This window comes from Haliaeetus albicilla, chromosome 18 (assembly GCF_947461875.1).
Source record: "Haliaeetus albicilla chromosome 18, bHalAlb1.1, whole genome shotgun sequence".
Lineage (NCBI taxonomy): Eukaryota > Metazoa > Chordata > Aves > Accipitriformes > Accipitridae > Haliaeetus > Haliaeetus albicilla.
In genome coordinates this window covers 27,614,160-27,628,618 of record NC_091500.1, presented here as the reverse complement: position 1 = coordinate 27,628,618, position 14,459 = coordinate 27,614,160, and the positions used below count along the sequence as shown (strand labels likewise).

Below are 14,459 nucleotides of genomic sequence, written 5' to 3'. Positions count from 1 at the left end.
GCCCTCTTGCCTCTGCCCAAGCACCTCGGCCTGCTTTTTGTAATGTCTGAGCTGCAGCCCATGTGTCCTTATGTAGTGCCTCATGGTACCTAGGTTCTTGATGTTCTTGATAATAACATATTCTATTATCTATTGTTGTTTGGATAAGTGGTAAAAGGTGGCCACTTAGAAGACTACATGTGATAGCACTTTCTTTATCAAGGCATGTCTTCTTTTTGTTGAATCTTGCAGTTCAGATTTACATTGAGTACAATTTCTATAACATGAGGTGCAAACAATACATGTTCAAATTAGGGAAATGTCTGCTTCATATACACACAATGGTAGTTTTCTAAGCAATCTGACTGAACTTCATTAGGAGAGAATTTAATGTACTAGAAAGTAGTATTTGTATGTAAAATTCCCAATCCTTTCCTGCATTCACTGACATGAAATTGATAATGCTTAGATAATACAAAACCAAACCTTCTGTATCAGGCAAAATTTTTATTTATAATCTTTCAGTCTTTCAGTCATTCCTAAAATGCTTCTCAGAAAAATTTTATCCTAAAACAATTATTACCAGTTTTCACTGTAAATGGCTCTTTTGTTACTGAATTCCAGAACAGCATATATTATAAATGAACCTGTTTTGAGAGAAACATGGTAGCTAGATGAAGTATGAATAAATATAGGTATTATATAGGTGTGACTATATACATATAAAACATACTGCATTTTATATATAATTATATAAATTTATGTAGAATAGGTATAATACATAAAAATAATTATTATTTGCATTATCAGCATAAAATAGACATAGTTAAGTATTTTTAATTATGTGATATTATTATATTGTCCCCAGAAATTAAGAGGCTGAGAACTGGCTAACTGAAGAAAGTTGTGAAGCTATGGATTTTGTATTTCATATTGAAGACACTAAGAGTGCATAAGGTTGAGACATGAAAGAGTATTAATACAGTACATAAATAATTGTCATATTCATGTATGCAAATATCAAACAGAAAATTCTTCAGTAATGCAGAGTGGGTTTCTGCAATATTTTAAACATTATTATGGGTTAGATGTAATTATAATATTTTCATTAACTGTATTTTAGATATCTGATATCCATGTTACTGGAGAGTCAGAGGACATGTCTGCTAAAGAGAGACTGCTCCTATGGTCGCAGCAGACAACCGAGGGTTATGCTGGAATACGTTGTGAAAATTTCACTACCTGCTGGCGTGATGGAAGATTATTTAATGCCATCATTCATAAATACAGGTAAGTAGTCCATTTGTTCTCTTGGAAAATGTTAATTACGGCATTTTAATGTGCATAGGGAGATGGCTCTGTGGTTTATGCCTGTAATAGCAGTGCAGCAGTGGAGATGACAGTGTCTCTTCCTGGGCAATTCCCTGCTCTTTGCAGCCAAAGCATTCCTCATTAGCCCTTACATATTCCTCCTTCCTCAGAAGGGCATCTCCATGAATCCTGCACCTCCAAGCTGCTGAGGAGAATGTCACGGGGTTGAGTCTTCTCCACAGTCCCTTTTTGTCATACTGACATTTAAGTGTAGGCAGGGTAGTGGCAGAACTGATCACCAAAGTCCAAAACTGCACTGCTGGTGAAAGCCATCGCCTGCTGCGTGACCTGAGATATGCCTGAGATCCCCATATTCTTCCCTGTATGACTTTACCATGGCCCTGGAGCCTCAAGCTTCCTCGCTTGGAGCCCAGATCTACTCTGAAATGTGTCTCCTGTAAAATGGCAGGTTATTCTCATGGAAAATGGGGCCAGCTGGCTTGAACGTTCTCAGTCTTAGAAGGCAATTGTGCTACTGTATGCTTTTGTGACCACACTCTTACAAAGTTAAACAGGCATTGGTAGATCTACTGGTGGCTGTGGCTAGAAGCTAAAGGATACAGTATGTTAACTTGAAATACAGTTGAAGATGTCTACTGACAAGAGAGGATTTCTAATTCTGGATTCTAAGTGAGAAGAGATCTGTCTTGATAAAGCTGACTTTGGCATCAAAGCTCATCATGGGAACAAGATTTAAGGTCACTGCTGTGTTCAGTGTTCCCTCTTGGTTGGCGGCATCTCTCTGGTACATTTTTTGGTGCCTGAATTGAATAAGGAGTTTTGTGTCTTAGAGGACCATATGGGAGAGTATTCTGGCCACTGGGCTAATTAGTGTGTACTGACTTGTCCCTCACTCTGCAAGGCTTGCAACTTTCTGGGGTTTATTATAGCACGTGTGGTTTATGCTGTATGCCCTGGGGCACATCATAAGGAAATTTGAGGGTACATGACTTCCTTGGTGTAATATCAGTGGAGTGTCCCAGGTAGAGAGAGACAAATTTGGTATGTTTTAATGCAGCGCCAGGGAACAGACCCTGAGCAGATTATTCCATTCTTGTATTTCCTCTTGTGGGACCATTTGGCTCACCACAGAAGGAAGCCTAGGCAGAGCCAATATGCGTGTGGTACAGGATCTAGGACACTGAAGTAAAACGGGAGATGAGTCATGCAGATGCAGCCTTTTCCTCACACGCTGTGTAGAGAGGCTGTAAGCACAAAATACAGTGCTCTGAGTCCTAGAGAAGTTAGCTGTGACAGTGCATAACTTCATGGTAAGATAAAGCTGCATCTGAATCAATGAGGTCTTTTTCTCACTATGCTTCTGTTCTGGGTAGCCAGTCAGGGAGGAGGTGCATGCCAGCAAGAAAGTCTTCTTTTAGTAACATTGGCAAGACAAAGGGAATTAGCTGGCAAAAGACTAGGCTGTTTTACTTCAGGACAGAGCAGCCGAAAGAATGAACATAGCACAGGCAAGTATTTGAAAAAATAAATAATTTGAAAGATACAGGGAAAGGGGAAGGTAAAAAAGGAAGGAGCTTAATGAGATGGAATAATGGAAAATATTTCCCAGAGCTTCTTCGGAGCCTTATTACCACTTACATAGAGCAGTGTAGCCTATACAGATCAGTTAATAAATAATGAAAAACTTGAATTCCATCCTCTAGCTGTGAGAATGTTAATGTCTTGGGACATGACTGAGTACCTGTAGTTGATTTGCTAGAGCAGTGTTTCTGGTAGTGCTCTGAGTTTCATTCACAGTGTTTCAGCAGGGAAGCACAGGCACCTTGGACACCAGTGCATTGCACAAAGCAGATGATTCAGTGGCTGAGGAGCAGAGTCCACATTTTGAGTGCTTCTGTGCCAGTTTCCATTTAGCTTATCCTCTTCTTGTAAACATAACTTCATCTAAGGATCCTGTGTCCTTCCCAGGAATGTTTACTGTCCTTATCTGATGTCTTTTTGCTGTGAGAGGTTACAGATTCTCAGACATTGTCTTGCTGATTAAATCAGTGAGATTCTTCCACTGGCTTCAGTGAGCTTCTATTTTTCTTTCCTTTGTCATTTTGTACCATTAAAAGAGAGATAGTAATTTCCAGCAATTGCTCACAAGATAGGAATGGTCTCCCCAAACAGTCGTCTGATATTTTTAAGTACAGTGTTTTACTCCAGAGAGCTCTTTTAAAGCTCGGTTTGTGTTCTGAGCAGTATGTAGGTTAAACGGTAACAAAACATGCACATTTCTGGCAGTGATTCTCCATATGCTCTGTCTGTTTTAGTAGCTCCCAGTTTGTGGATCACTGGTGGTCTCATGAGCTACTAGGCTGAGCGCCCTGCAGATGCTGCCGGCTGGGGTGCTCCACCAGGGTGGATGACCAGATGTGCCTGCTTGGGGGGTGGGATGGGACTGTGGGGCTGCCACCGTGGAGCACCCCCATGGGTGCACGTCTGTCAGTCGTGGTGCGGTGTGGCAGCCCCTCCTGTGCCAGGTATGCTGTGCTCACTGGAGATTACCTCTGCTTACAGAAGCACCATGCACCCTGGGCCAGGAGGAGTATCTGCTCTCTGTGAGTGGGGATGGGGGCTTTGCAGCAGGGATGTGACTTCCAGTCCCAGAAGTGATTTAAATGGGCCCAGACCTAATTTTAAGGGGATGACGTTTAGTGCTATGACAGTAATAACCGGAAGGCTCAGAAACACTCAGGTGTGTTAATGGTATCTAGAATTGCAGTTGTACTGAGCGACAGTAAGCTGTACATTGGATGGAGAGCACATGCTTACCCATGTCAGGGCACAGAGGTGGGGGGTCTCCATGGAGGCTCTGCCAGGGCAGGGCCTGGCAGCCAGGGCCCGTCCCACCGCCCCAGCCAGGAGCAGGGTGGCTGGGGGGGACCAGGGCAGCCCCAGCCCCAGGAATCGGGTGCCCCCCTAGGCACGGGCTGAGGCTGGGCCTGGGATGTGGGCCCACAGGTGTAGGCTGCACCACTGCAGGGGCCATAGTTCAGCTGGGGGCCAGAGGCAAGAGCTCCAGCAGCTCCCGGAGGACAGGAGCCACGCTGTCCCTGAGCTAAAGCTGAGCAGAGACAGGCAAAACCCCATGCTCACAGCCCTGACGCCATGGCTGAGAGGCCTTTCCTGGATGTGCCATCAAGAACATAAGCCATACAGGTCCAGCAGGATCCCTACAGTCGGTCAGCTGGGAGACAGGGAGATGTCACTGTCCAGTTCGAGGTGACAGGACCGGAGTGGCAGGCTATAATTACATCCTTTCCAGGCATAAGCAATTTCTTAAATTGCAAGTATGCACCAGCTTCGAGACTTGAGGAAATTGCTGAAGCTGTGGAGGGCTGGGCGAGGAGCTGGGCTGTGAATCAGTCACCAGTGGGCAGGGAGCCTCTGCCTTCAGCGGGGCTGACAGCCCAACCTGCTTTAACAGCAGGTGAGGATTGTTTCATCTGGGCTGCTGGTAGTGGTCTCCATTTTTTTTTTTTTTCTTCTGTCCTGGCAGAGGATCCCAGCACCTTTTGGTGCAAGCCAGCTAAGATTTATGATGCAGAAATGCAGGAATACTGCATGAATTTGCCGTGGCTCGCTGCTCCCCCCAAGGTGCGTGGGAGAAGCGGGATAAGGCCGACCTGTGCCTGGCATGACTAGCTGTAGTACCCACTGCAGCATTTTGGCAGAGATCAGCAGGCCAGTGTGTGGCAGCTGGGTGAGCCAGGTTCCTCCCTGTCTCCCTGCCCTGCCTGCACCCACAGATGTGCTGGCAGCACTCCGCTTCCAACACCAAGCTTGGGGACGCAGGCAGCGTGCGGGTGCCAGATCACATGCGTACAGATTAGTCAACTGCTCTCCTGAGCAAATGCAGTATATTTGTTTTCTTCCCTCAAGCAACAAGGGTTAGGTTGTCAGAGCTTTCCGTAAGGGCCTTCAGGCACTTTTTCTCTTAACTCTTTTAAGAGTATGAATGAGTTTGCAGTGATTTTTTGCGGTGTTCTTTAAATAAAGGGAAGTTATTTTATGAATGACAGAAATGAGAGGAAAAAATTACTCTGAGGTGTTTGACTCCATATACAACAAATATTTTTTCCCTCCAAATTTAGGAAAATGTAATTTGTTTTTGCCTGAGAAAGTTGCTTATGTTTTCAGCAGGTTCCAGCCGTCTGTATTTATAATTGAAGATTACTCGGCTGAACTTCTGAAGAGTATATAAAGCTTCCAATGTAAAACATCCTGTACATGATTAAATTCCTGGGAAAGGAATGGGGCTCCACACCGGCCTCAAGAACTGCCTTAGGGAGCTCCATTGCAGACCCTGGCTTTTGCTTTTCGTGCTGTTACTCTGTGTGAATATTTGTTTTAACATAGAAAACCAGATAAAACGATCACATTAAAAAGTCTGTTTTAATACTGAACTTGACCACTTTTGTAATTGTATGATTTTATTTAAATATATCAGCTTTCAAACTTTTTTGAACCTCCACACCTTTCTTTGGATCTGTGATCAGGCCATTTGTAAGGCTACAGATATGCCTAGGAGATTCAAGAAAATTCTGTATGTCTCATCTATTATGTAATTGGCCTTTTATAGCTTAATTTTTCATTGAAGGTGTGTGTTACTTGCTTCATTGTGTTGTGTTGGAAGAAATCTGACTTCAGGCAGTTTAAAAAGTACACGATGTTTCCTTCATACCATCGTATCATACGCAGCAAAAACCTGTAAGCCAGACTTCAAAGTTGGAGGCTGACTTTAGTCAGCATGTAATACCCAGATTTTCCCGGAGATACTGCCGTCTACACACTGGGGTCTTCATCTTGTGGCTCTATGGTGTATTTCTAGTCACTAAGACTGTGCTTTAGGTAAATGCTCTTGATTTGTGTTTTCTTTTTCTTATGTACATAACTTTTGCCCTGAAGAAGAAATACTAATTTTTCAGAACTGTATCTTGTTGTTGAAATACATAGAAACAGTTGGTGTCCATAGAGAATGATGAAGGTTAGTCTTCTTTCATTAGGGGTTGCATGCCAGATTGGAGCTAGTGATCTAAATTATAGATACATTACACTTTGCAGATACATTTATTTTAAAGCAAAGCAAATTGAAATAAAAAGTTATACCAAAGTAAAAAACCTGCTTTTTTTGACCTCAGGCTGCCCTGACCCTTTGGTACATAAGGACTACAGGCACTTTCAGTTAAAAAGTGTCTGAAAATGGGATTTACGAAATAGCAAAAATAATAGCTGTAAGATTTACAGTTAAATGGCACCTATGGACACTTCATTAAGGACAGTCACTACTGATACTCAGAAAACAGGCATGGTTACAGATCAGCTCATCTTACTTTCTAAAGAAAAAAAGTGAAGTATGGAAGATAAGAAAAGAAGATCAATGTCAAACATGCACACTTTTTGTAACAATGTGTGCACTCCTTTCTACACTTTATTTTTGTGTTCTTAAAATTTTTATAATAAAGAGGGAATTTTGCTTTTAGCGTTTGCAAAAGGAATTCCAGCAAGAGCAGTATGGAACTAGATAATAGCATTTAATGAGTAGCCCCAGTGGTGCCTGCATGGTGAAAAATAGCATCCATTCAGGAAGCACTGCAAGCTCAGCTCAGTTCCCAGATAAATCAGTGTTTTTTAAGTTCTAGTCTCAGGTGTCAGGTCTGTTCTAGTAAATGAAGCGGGTCCAGCCCCTGCTCTCCCGCCTTGTAAGTGGTATAGCAGGGCTTGTGTCTGCATGGCCGAACTCTCCTCTCTGTCCCCCAGACAGGGTGCAGCCTCTTGAGGGCAGTCCTGGGTCAGTGTTGTCCCTTGAACTGGGCTCATGTATTGCTTGGGAGTGCGAGGGTTGCAATGGGCCATGGTCATGCTATGGGAAGGACTAGCAATTAAAGAGTCACAGGCCCTTCATCTGGCCTTCTGTACACTTCCAGCATAGACATGTCCAGTTATGTCTGGGCTTTTAGGTGAATTTCAGCAACCATACAAAATGGGAAAGACACTGGTTAGGAAAAAAGTGGATAAACTGTATTTAGGTCAGGCAGCAGTCTGACAAGTGAGCAGGACTGTAGTATACGCATGAAGGGTTTGAGAAAAGAAAACAAGCAAGGTTATTTCATGTAATGCTGTACCAAGGCTTGCCGAGACCACATGCAGACAGTTGTCTACAAATTTTGGCACCACCTAACAAGAATGATAATTATTAGAAATGCTGCAGAGAGGGAGAGTGGTGATAGAGTTCAAAGGGGTGCATTTTGGGCACAAGTTTGAAGAAAAATGTTTTTTACTGTATTGTTAAAGAAATGTGGCGATCTGATCCAAAGGAGCCTTTGCTAGTGGTAAAATTTGTGCAAGGCCTTAATGATGCCTTAAGTCGTATACAGTTTAGAGAGAGACCAAGGAGAAAATAGCTACTGTTCCCAAACGAAAGAGGAACAGAGGCTGACGGTGAATGCAGTACCGAAAGAGTGTAGGTACACTGGGTGCTTCATGTGGGAGGAAGAGGAATAGAAGCTGCAGCAAAGAGCATGTCCCCAAAGGAAGCAGCACTGTGACCGCTCCATAAATGCCAGATAAAGTGAGAGGCAGATTTTCCAGGGCCACAGTGCTTTTCTTTTGAAATATTGCTATAGTAACTCTGTATACTTTCAGAACTACTAAGCGGCTGGTTTTGGGAGTGTGGCATAGCAGGGAGCAAGCTGGACTCTGGCCTGCTAAGTAACTGTTCTGATTTAGGACAAGGTTTAGAACTGGGATGATTTGCCATGTGTGTATAGTTAGTTGAACACTAAGCTCCTAGCCAGCAGTGCATGTGTCATCCCTCTTATGTTAAAACATGTTGCAGCTGGTCAGGTACTGACATGAATACATTCCTTAAGGGGAGGAGCAGTGATGCCTCAATTTGCAGTAACACGTTGACCACCCTTGGGGAATGAATGAGAAAGAAACTAAATATTACATAGTGTTAAGCCTTAAAATGCTAGGGGATGTGTTTTGAATAAAGAGATTAGTTGGGTCTGCTAGTTTTGGCTTGCCATTTTGTAACTTGTAATTTATTATTACCCAGCTTTAACAAAAAGAAAATGTGAGTTTGGTTGCGTTGCTCCCCCCGCCACCTGCCCCCTTCCCAACCACCTCATTGTTCAAAAGCTGGTTGTTACTGTTTTCAACAAGTTTTGTTACACAGAAGAAATTAACTTGGCATTAAGAATTGGCAATTTGGGAAAAGATAAACAGCATTCAGGATAATTAAAAACATTGACAAGCAGACATGCTTTTAACGTTACTTGCCTGAGTATGCATGTACATATAACTAATGGGTTTAGAAACAAGTAACCTCAGCTGCAGTTTAATTGAATGTACTCAGAAAAATTCTGTGATGGCTCTTGGTAAAGTCTATATTAAAATAGTACTGGAAGCAGGCCTGCAATTTTAACATCTTGTGTTGTGGTGGTGGTTAGCCTTAGCGGGTATTAGATGGAAGACTTCTAGGCAGTTGGGTCGATTAATTTCAGATCTGGACTTAAAATGATCCCTGCGTATGTTGTGCTGGATTCTACTGCAAAGTAGCAGCTGAATGACAGATAACAATTTTCTTTTTGCTATAACTGAAAAGAAAAAAAATACTGGGATGAAATCAAAGCTTTTATCTTGCTTAGACCAAATGGGAGTAAAGTGAAAAGTAAAACTTTGGGTTGAAAGGCCAGTTTTTTTTCAGGTTTCATGTGCCTCTTACTCTTTGATCGGTAAAGACCAGGACACCTAAGGGTGTCAGAAGCCTTTATCCAAAAGGATATGGTGTCTGAGCAGTGGTGGCATATGTGTCGACGATAAATTGGACAGGGAGAGGTCTTGGTCTTCTGGCAAATTCGTGGCACATGGAGAAACGGTTGCTTCCAAGGCAGGATGGCACAAGGAGCCTTTGGGGAAATCTTTTGAACTCATTGCAGTACCTCACCCTTCTTCCCTGTTGGTAACTGTGTTAATCCCACTGGGAAGCTAGTGTATCAGGCAGTCACTTCTGGGGTCTGGAGTAGTTTTCTCAGGGAGCAGAACAGAAAAATCATTTGGTTGGGTTTCTTCATTGTCTTTTTGGCGTTCAAACACTCCAAGGAAAGGTACTTTATGGTTATTTTTGTAGATTGCACAGTGTGGGTTGACGTTAACAGCTGTGAGCCTCATTCCTATTTAAATGTTATCATAGGCAAAAAGTTGGCAAAGTTACTATAGAATTTTTGTAATAACAAAAACATCTCGTATTACAAAGAGAATGTAAAATCTGGTTTTAAAGCTGGTAAAAGGACTGGCTGAGATCCTTTCTAGTTTCATTCCTGTGTATACTGAACTTGAAATCTACATTGCAAACTTACTGCCAAGTTGTGATTAGGGTTCATTTGGCGTGGCTAAAGCTGAACTCGATGTTTAACTGATAGGTCTTTGATGTTACAGTGCCTCAGTTGTGTCTTTATCTAAATCAATTGGTATGGCAAGTTACAGGTAAAATTCTGCTATGCAAACAAAGGTAGGACAGGAGGTTTCAGTAGGTTTATTAAACACTTTGCTTGTCAAATCAAGGACATGCACAATAGAAGGAATTATTTGAATTAGCTGTGTATATTGCTAGGGGCTAACTTAATAAGTTAGGGCACCTGAGGGCTGCTTTTCCCTTATTTTTAGTGCAGTTAAAACATTCATTCTTTTTCTACTGGAAGTCTTGATATAACATGTTAGGATGTCTGAAGAATAGATAGGAAACATCCATAAAAAGTGCGCCCTTGTCGCACTGTCACTTGCAATATTTTTTTCAGAATTACTTGTCGTATCTGAAAACGTATATGAAATACTATGAAAAAGATACACAAAGGAGAGCTGAAGAGTTCAGATCATGTGAGAATTCTTCAGCTCTTGGGGGAATAAAAGGGCATGATTGTTCATCTTTAGAGAGGCATTGAGTGAAATCTATAGAGGCACATAAAATCATGAATAGTACAAGCATTCCTGTCATACCAACACAGGAGAAGATAAAACCAAAACGAGTGTAATGATTTTGCATAATGATCACGCAAAATGCATTACCACACTATGTTATTGAGGCTGGGGACCTGTGGAGCTTGAGAAAAGTATATGCCACATACTTGAACAGACAATCTGCAGAGCTGTATTCAGCAGCATGCTTTTTGGTTTATCGCAGTTGTAAGGATAAAACTTTTCTATAATGACAGTTTTTAATTAGAAAATTGTTTGCATTTTCCCTGAATTCTGAAGTGTTGCCTAACTTCAGTGATGACACTGTTCAGCATTGCCCAGTGGTTTGATGTGTTGGGATAATTATTTGTGTCACTATGTCATGTGTTAGTTGAAGATATTATTGTAAAGTCTATGGCTGAACAGTCATTTTAGTCTCACATTTGAGATTACATGAAATCTTTTCCATATCTCCCCCCAAAAAAGATATTTCTGAAAAGTAGTCAAATATTTATGTAAATTACTTCAAATAATTTGTGTCAATTGGCCAAGATAGAAGGTTTTCATGGAGTACTTTTCACCTGCTTTTCACCTTTAAACTTCCAGTCAAGTGCTGAATGATGAGCTACCAGGTATCATATACCATGCATCTCCTTAATTACAGTAGTAAAATTTTGGTAGCCTTTTGGAATTTGTTTCATATTAATTGAATGAGAAAGTCTTCAAGAAGTCCTAAGCAAAACTGCAATAATCGTTATCAAGTCTGTGAGAGCCAGTTAAGCAACTCTGCATTTAAAATGTACAGCATTGCTTTATTTTTCTGCAAGTTTCGTCTCAAAACATGCATGTTCAGTGAGGCAGCACATTTCATGACAGCTTTGCAGTTATCTAAACTTCTACTCAGTACAGTCAGTGGATTTGGCTCACTCTGAAGTAATTCTTAGGTTCTGGATAGCTTGCTAGATAGGTTGCACTGGATGCGTTGGCCAGATTTCCACTAACTATAATGAAATATATGTAGACACCTAAATTTCGGTGCCTGGATCTGGAGTTGAATCTTACCCCTTGTTACTTTCCTCATCCTCATATAGATGTAATAGAGGCCTTATCATCTCATGGAAGTATAAAAGCTGGAGGCTCTCAAATCTTTCTCTGTTCTTTCTTGTCACATCTGGGTGAATCTGTTAAAAAGAACAAAAGCTATTCTTCCTAGAAGTTAACAGTCTACAGTTACACGTCCTGTGAATGCTCAAGGCTGATTACTGATGATCAGACCTGGCTGTGCATTATTCCGTGTAAACCTCCTTTTCTGGCCAACTCCACTTAATAGTGTTGTAACTGTAGATTAGAAGTCCTGCCTGTCCTTTGACTGACTATTTCCTCTGAAGGACAGCTGCAGCCAGTTCTTCATTTAGGTACTCCGTCACACTTATGTCCATGATGTATCTTTCATGTTTAATTTTCTAGCTTTTCTACTCAAATGTTTGTGAGTAGTATGCAAAACTATCCATCTAGCAGACATGTGAACCCAAGGACCAGTGCTAAGGAGCTTCAGGCAGAAATGGTCACCTGGTTCAGACATGTGGTTCAAAACTTAGTTTTGCCAGTTGCAGACATTGGCATAGAAATTAGTGCTCACATTTCTGTCCTGAGGTCTGAGAATGAAGGGTTTTTTCCTAAAATAGAGCAAGAAACTCAATGAAGCTAGAAAACCTCCTCATGTGTGATTGTTGTACATAGATTCTTCTGAGACAAATACACAGTTTTGTAAAGGATCCAGAGCTTCTGAAAGGAGGGTAGCCTAGGGTATACTGGAAGATAGTGTTGACTCAGGAGTCAACATTGTACCTTCTTTCCTCAACGTGGGGTTTTTGACACCAAGGAACCTGCTACAGAACCTTGTGCTGTGTGTCTATATTGTGGTCCTTGATTCTGATGATGGACGAGATCTGTTCCTCCTTGATGCCACAAAGTCATACCTGCTTGCCATTTTTGAGCAGAAAACCTCCTCTTCTTCCTCTGTAAGAACCTCCTTCTTCTTCCTCTTTCTTCCTGTGGAAGGAAATCTGAATTACTCTGCTCCCTGAAACTTGCATTTCCAAGTTCTCTGAAACTGGGTTACTGAACCCAGCTAGTCCTCTGTGGCCTTTTTTTTCCCCTAAGTCATGGCATCTTTATATTGAAGCTCCCATGTGCCGATGGACAAAAAAATCAGGTAAATAACTGTGGTAGGCATATGCATTGGCAAAGGATACCTCCAACGCTATAATTGGATCTCATGGTCGTGACAATGTAGAGAGCACTGCATCTGCAAACATTGGGCATCAGTAGAAATGTGTAGGTCACAAGGACAGTATGTGTTGGTTGAAGTCCAGGAGTCATTCTCATTGTGTTGATGCCTCCATCTTTATAAAGCAGGCTCTTCAGCAGGCTGTTTTGAACACGACTTAAATTTGTACCTGACGTGGAGACAAATTCTTTAGTTAAAGTTGCCAAATATTGACTCTACATATAAGCTGGTGTAAATATTTTTCAACTTTTTTGAAACTGTTAAGAGATCGGTTACATGGTAGGCATTACTATATAGTAGGTTAAATAATAAGTAGATTTTGTTTCATCATCTCATTTGTAGAGTTCCTGGGAAAGTAACAAGGAGACACATGTTAGAAGAGATAGAGCTAAAATATCTGTTTTACATGAACGTTTCCTATTTTCTGATTCCTTTCTTTGCAATCTTTCTGCTAATAACCAAATCTCTAGAGATGGTAATCTATTTCTTGTTCTCCCTTCTGCAATATGTGTTGAATCCTATCTGTTTGAGAAGTCTCTCTATTCTTGTCTTTTTAAAATTTATTTTATGACTATGTGTTCTGGCACGGTCTTTAATTTGTTCCAGTAGTCCTCCCATCCCTGAAAAATGTATGAGTCTGCCTGGCACCCATCCTTTTCTATTGTCTGTGAACAATGAAGAAAATAATTTGTTTAATTTTTATAGGCATTTTCTAATTACAACAGTGGAAAAGCTAACTGAGCTATAGTGACGTGTACTCTTCACTCTGCATCTTCAGTCATGTTTTCTCTGAGAGTTCTGCTTGAAACTCACTATATTAAAATTTCTGCTCAATGTAAACTAAGAAAGAAATATCCTTTTAGTATCAGGCAGTGTCCAGAGTTCTGACTGAAACAGAGTTGTTCAGATTAAACAGCTTAGATGGTTCATGTAAATAAATTCAGGCTTGTCAGTTAGCCTCCTGAACCTGTTAACAGTATTTTCACATGGAATATTACACTGATGTATATATGTTTAACTTTATTAAAACATCGTTGTAACTTGGGCAGCTGTCATCCAGGAGCAGTGAAGAGAAGGATGTGGGCCTCTTCACTATTGACTGGGAAAATAAAAGTTCAGTTAAATATCTTTTTCACTTTGAAATACCAAATTCCCTTCAAATCTAACCTTTTGTTTTAATGGGCAAATATTGTAGCTGTTAGTTGGATCTTGAATTCTTTTACTAGGTATTGGGTTCTAGCTGTAAGAAAGTCTATATGTGCCTAACTTTATTTAATATGCACTTCAGTATACTTTAGTATGTAGTATACTCTTTCATTTCAAGGCATCTTTGCAGAGGAGAAAGCTTGCATTTGATCCATGTAACTTGAATTATAACGCCCTTCATTTCTTTATGCTGTTCTGCAGATATTGTTCACTTGCTTCTCTTTGTGGTGCTAGGTATTTTTCTTGAATTGATCATAATTTTGTCAGCTTCCTAATTGAAGTGGTATTAATCACACCTTTTTTTTTTCCTCACTTCTGATACAAATTGTGTCTAATTTCTAACACCTACACTGAGTTCTTGAATGGCAGGCACCAATCTTTTTATAAATGGAATGATTAATGACTCGAAATGTAGAAGCCAAACCCCTTGACTTAGGTGCGGCTGCAGCAGAAGCATTTCCTTTGCATGGAATGTTCCAACTCGGCTGGTGTTTGGGATGTTTATGTGTGTGTTTTGATGGCAAGGGCCCAGCCCACTGAAAAATCTGCCATAAGATGACTCACAATATTATGGCAGCAGGTAGAGTCATCGTCTTTTACTTAAAGTGCATTTAATTTAATTTGTTCTTGACTATGTATAAAACCACTT

At 41.0% G+C, this 14,459-nt stretch overlaps 1 protein-coding gene across 16 annotated transcripts in view; it reads left to right on the top strand.

The window, feature by feature from the left end:
• Positions 1-14,459, top strand: part of DST (dystonin) — a 307,062-nt gene that overhangs the window by 138,010 nt on the left and 154,593 nt on the right. For all 16 annotated transcript variants that reach the window (XM_069805989.1, XM_069805986.1, XM_069806003.1 and 13 more), the window contains one exon: positions 1,103-1,269. In XM_069805989.1, the coding sequence (XP_069662090.1) occupies positions 1,103-1,269 (167 nt within the window). The remainder of the gene's footprint in view (positions 1-1,102; positions 1,270-14,459) is intronic.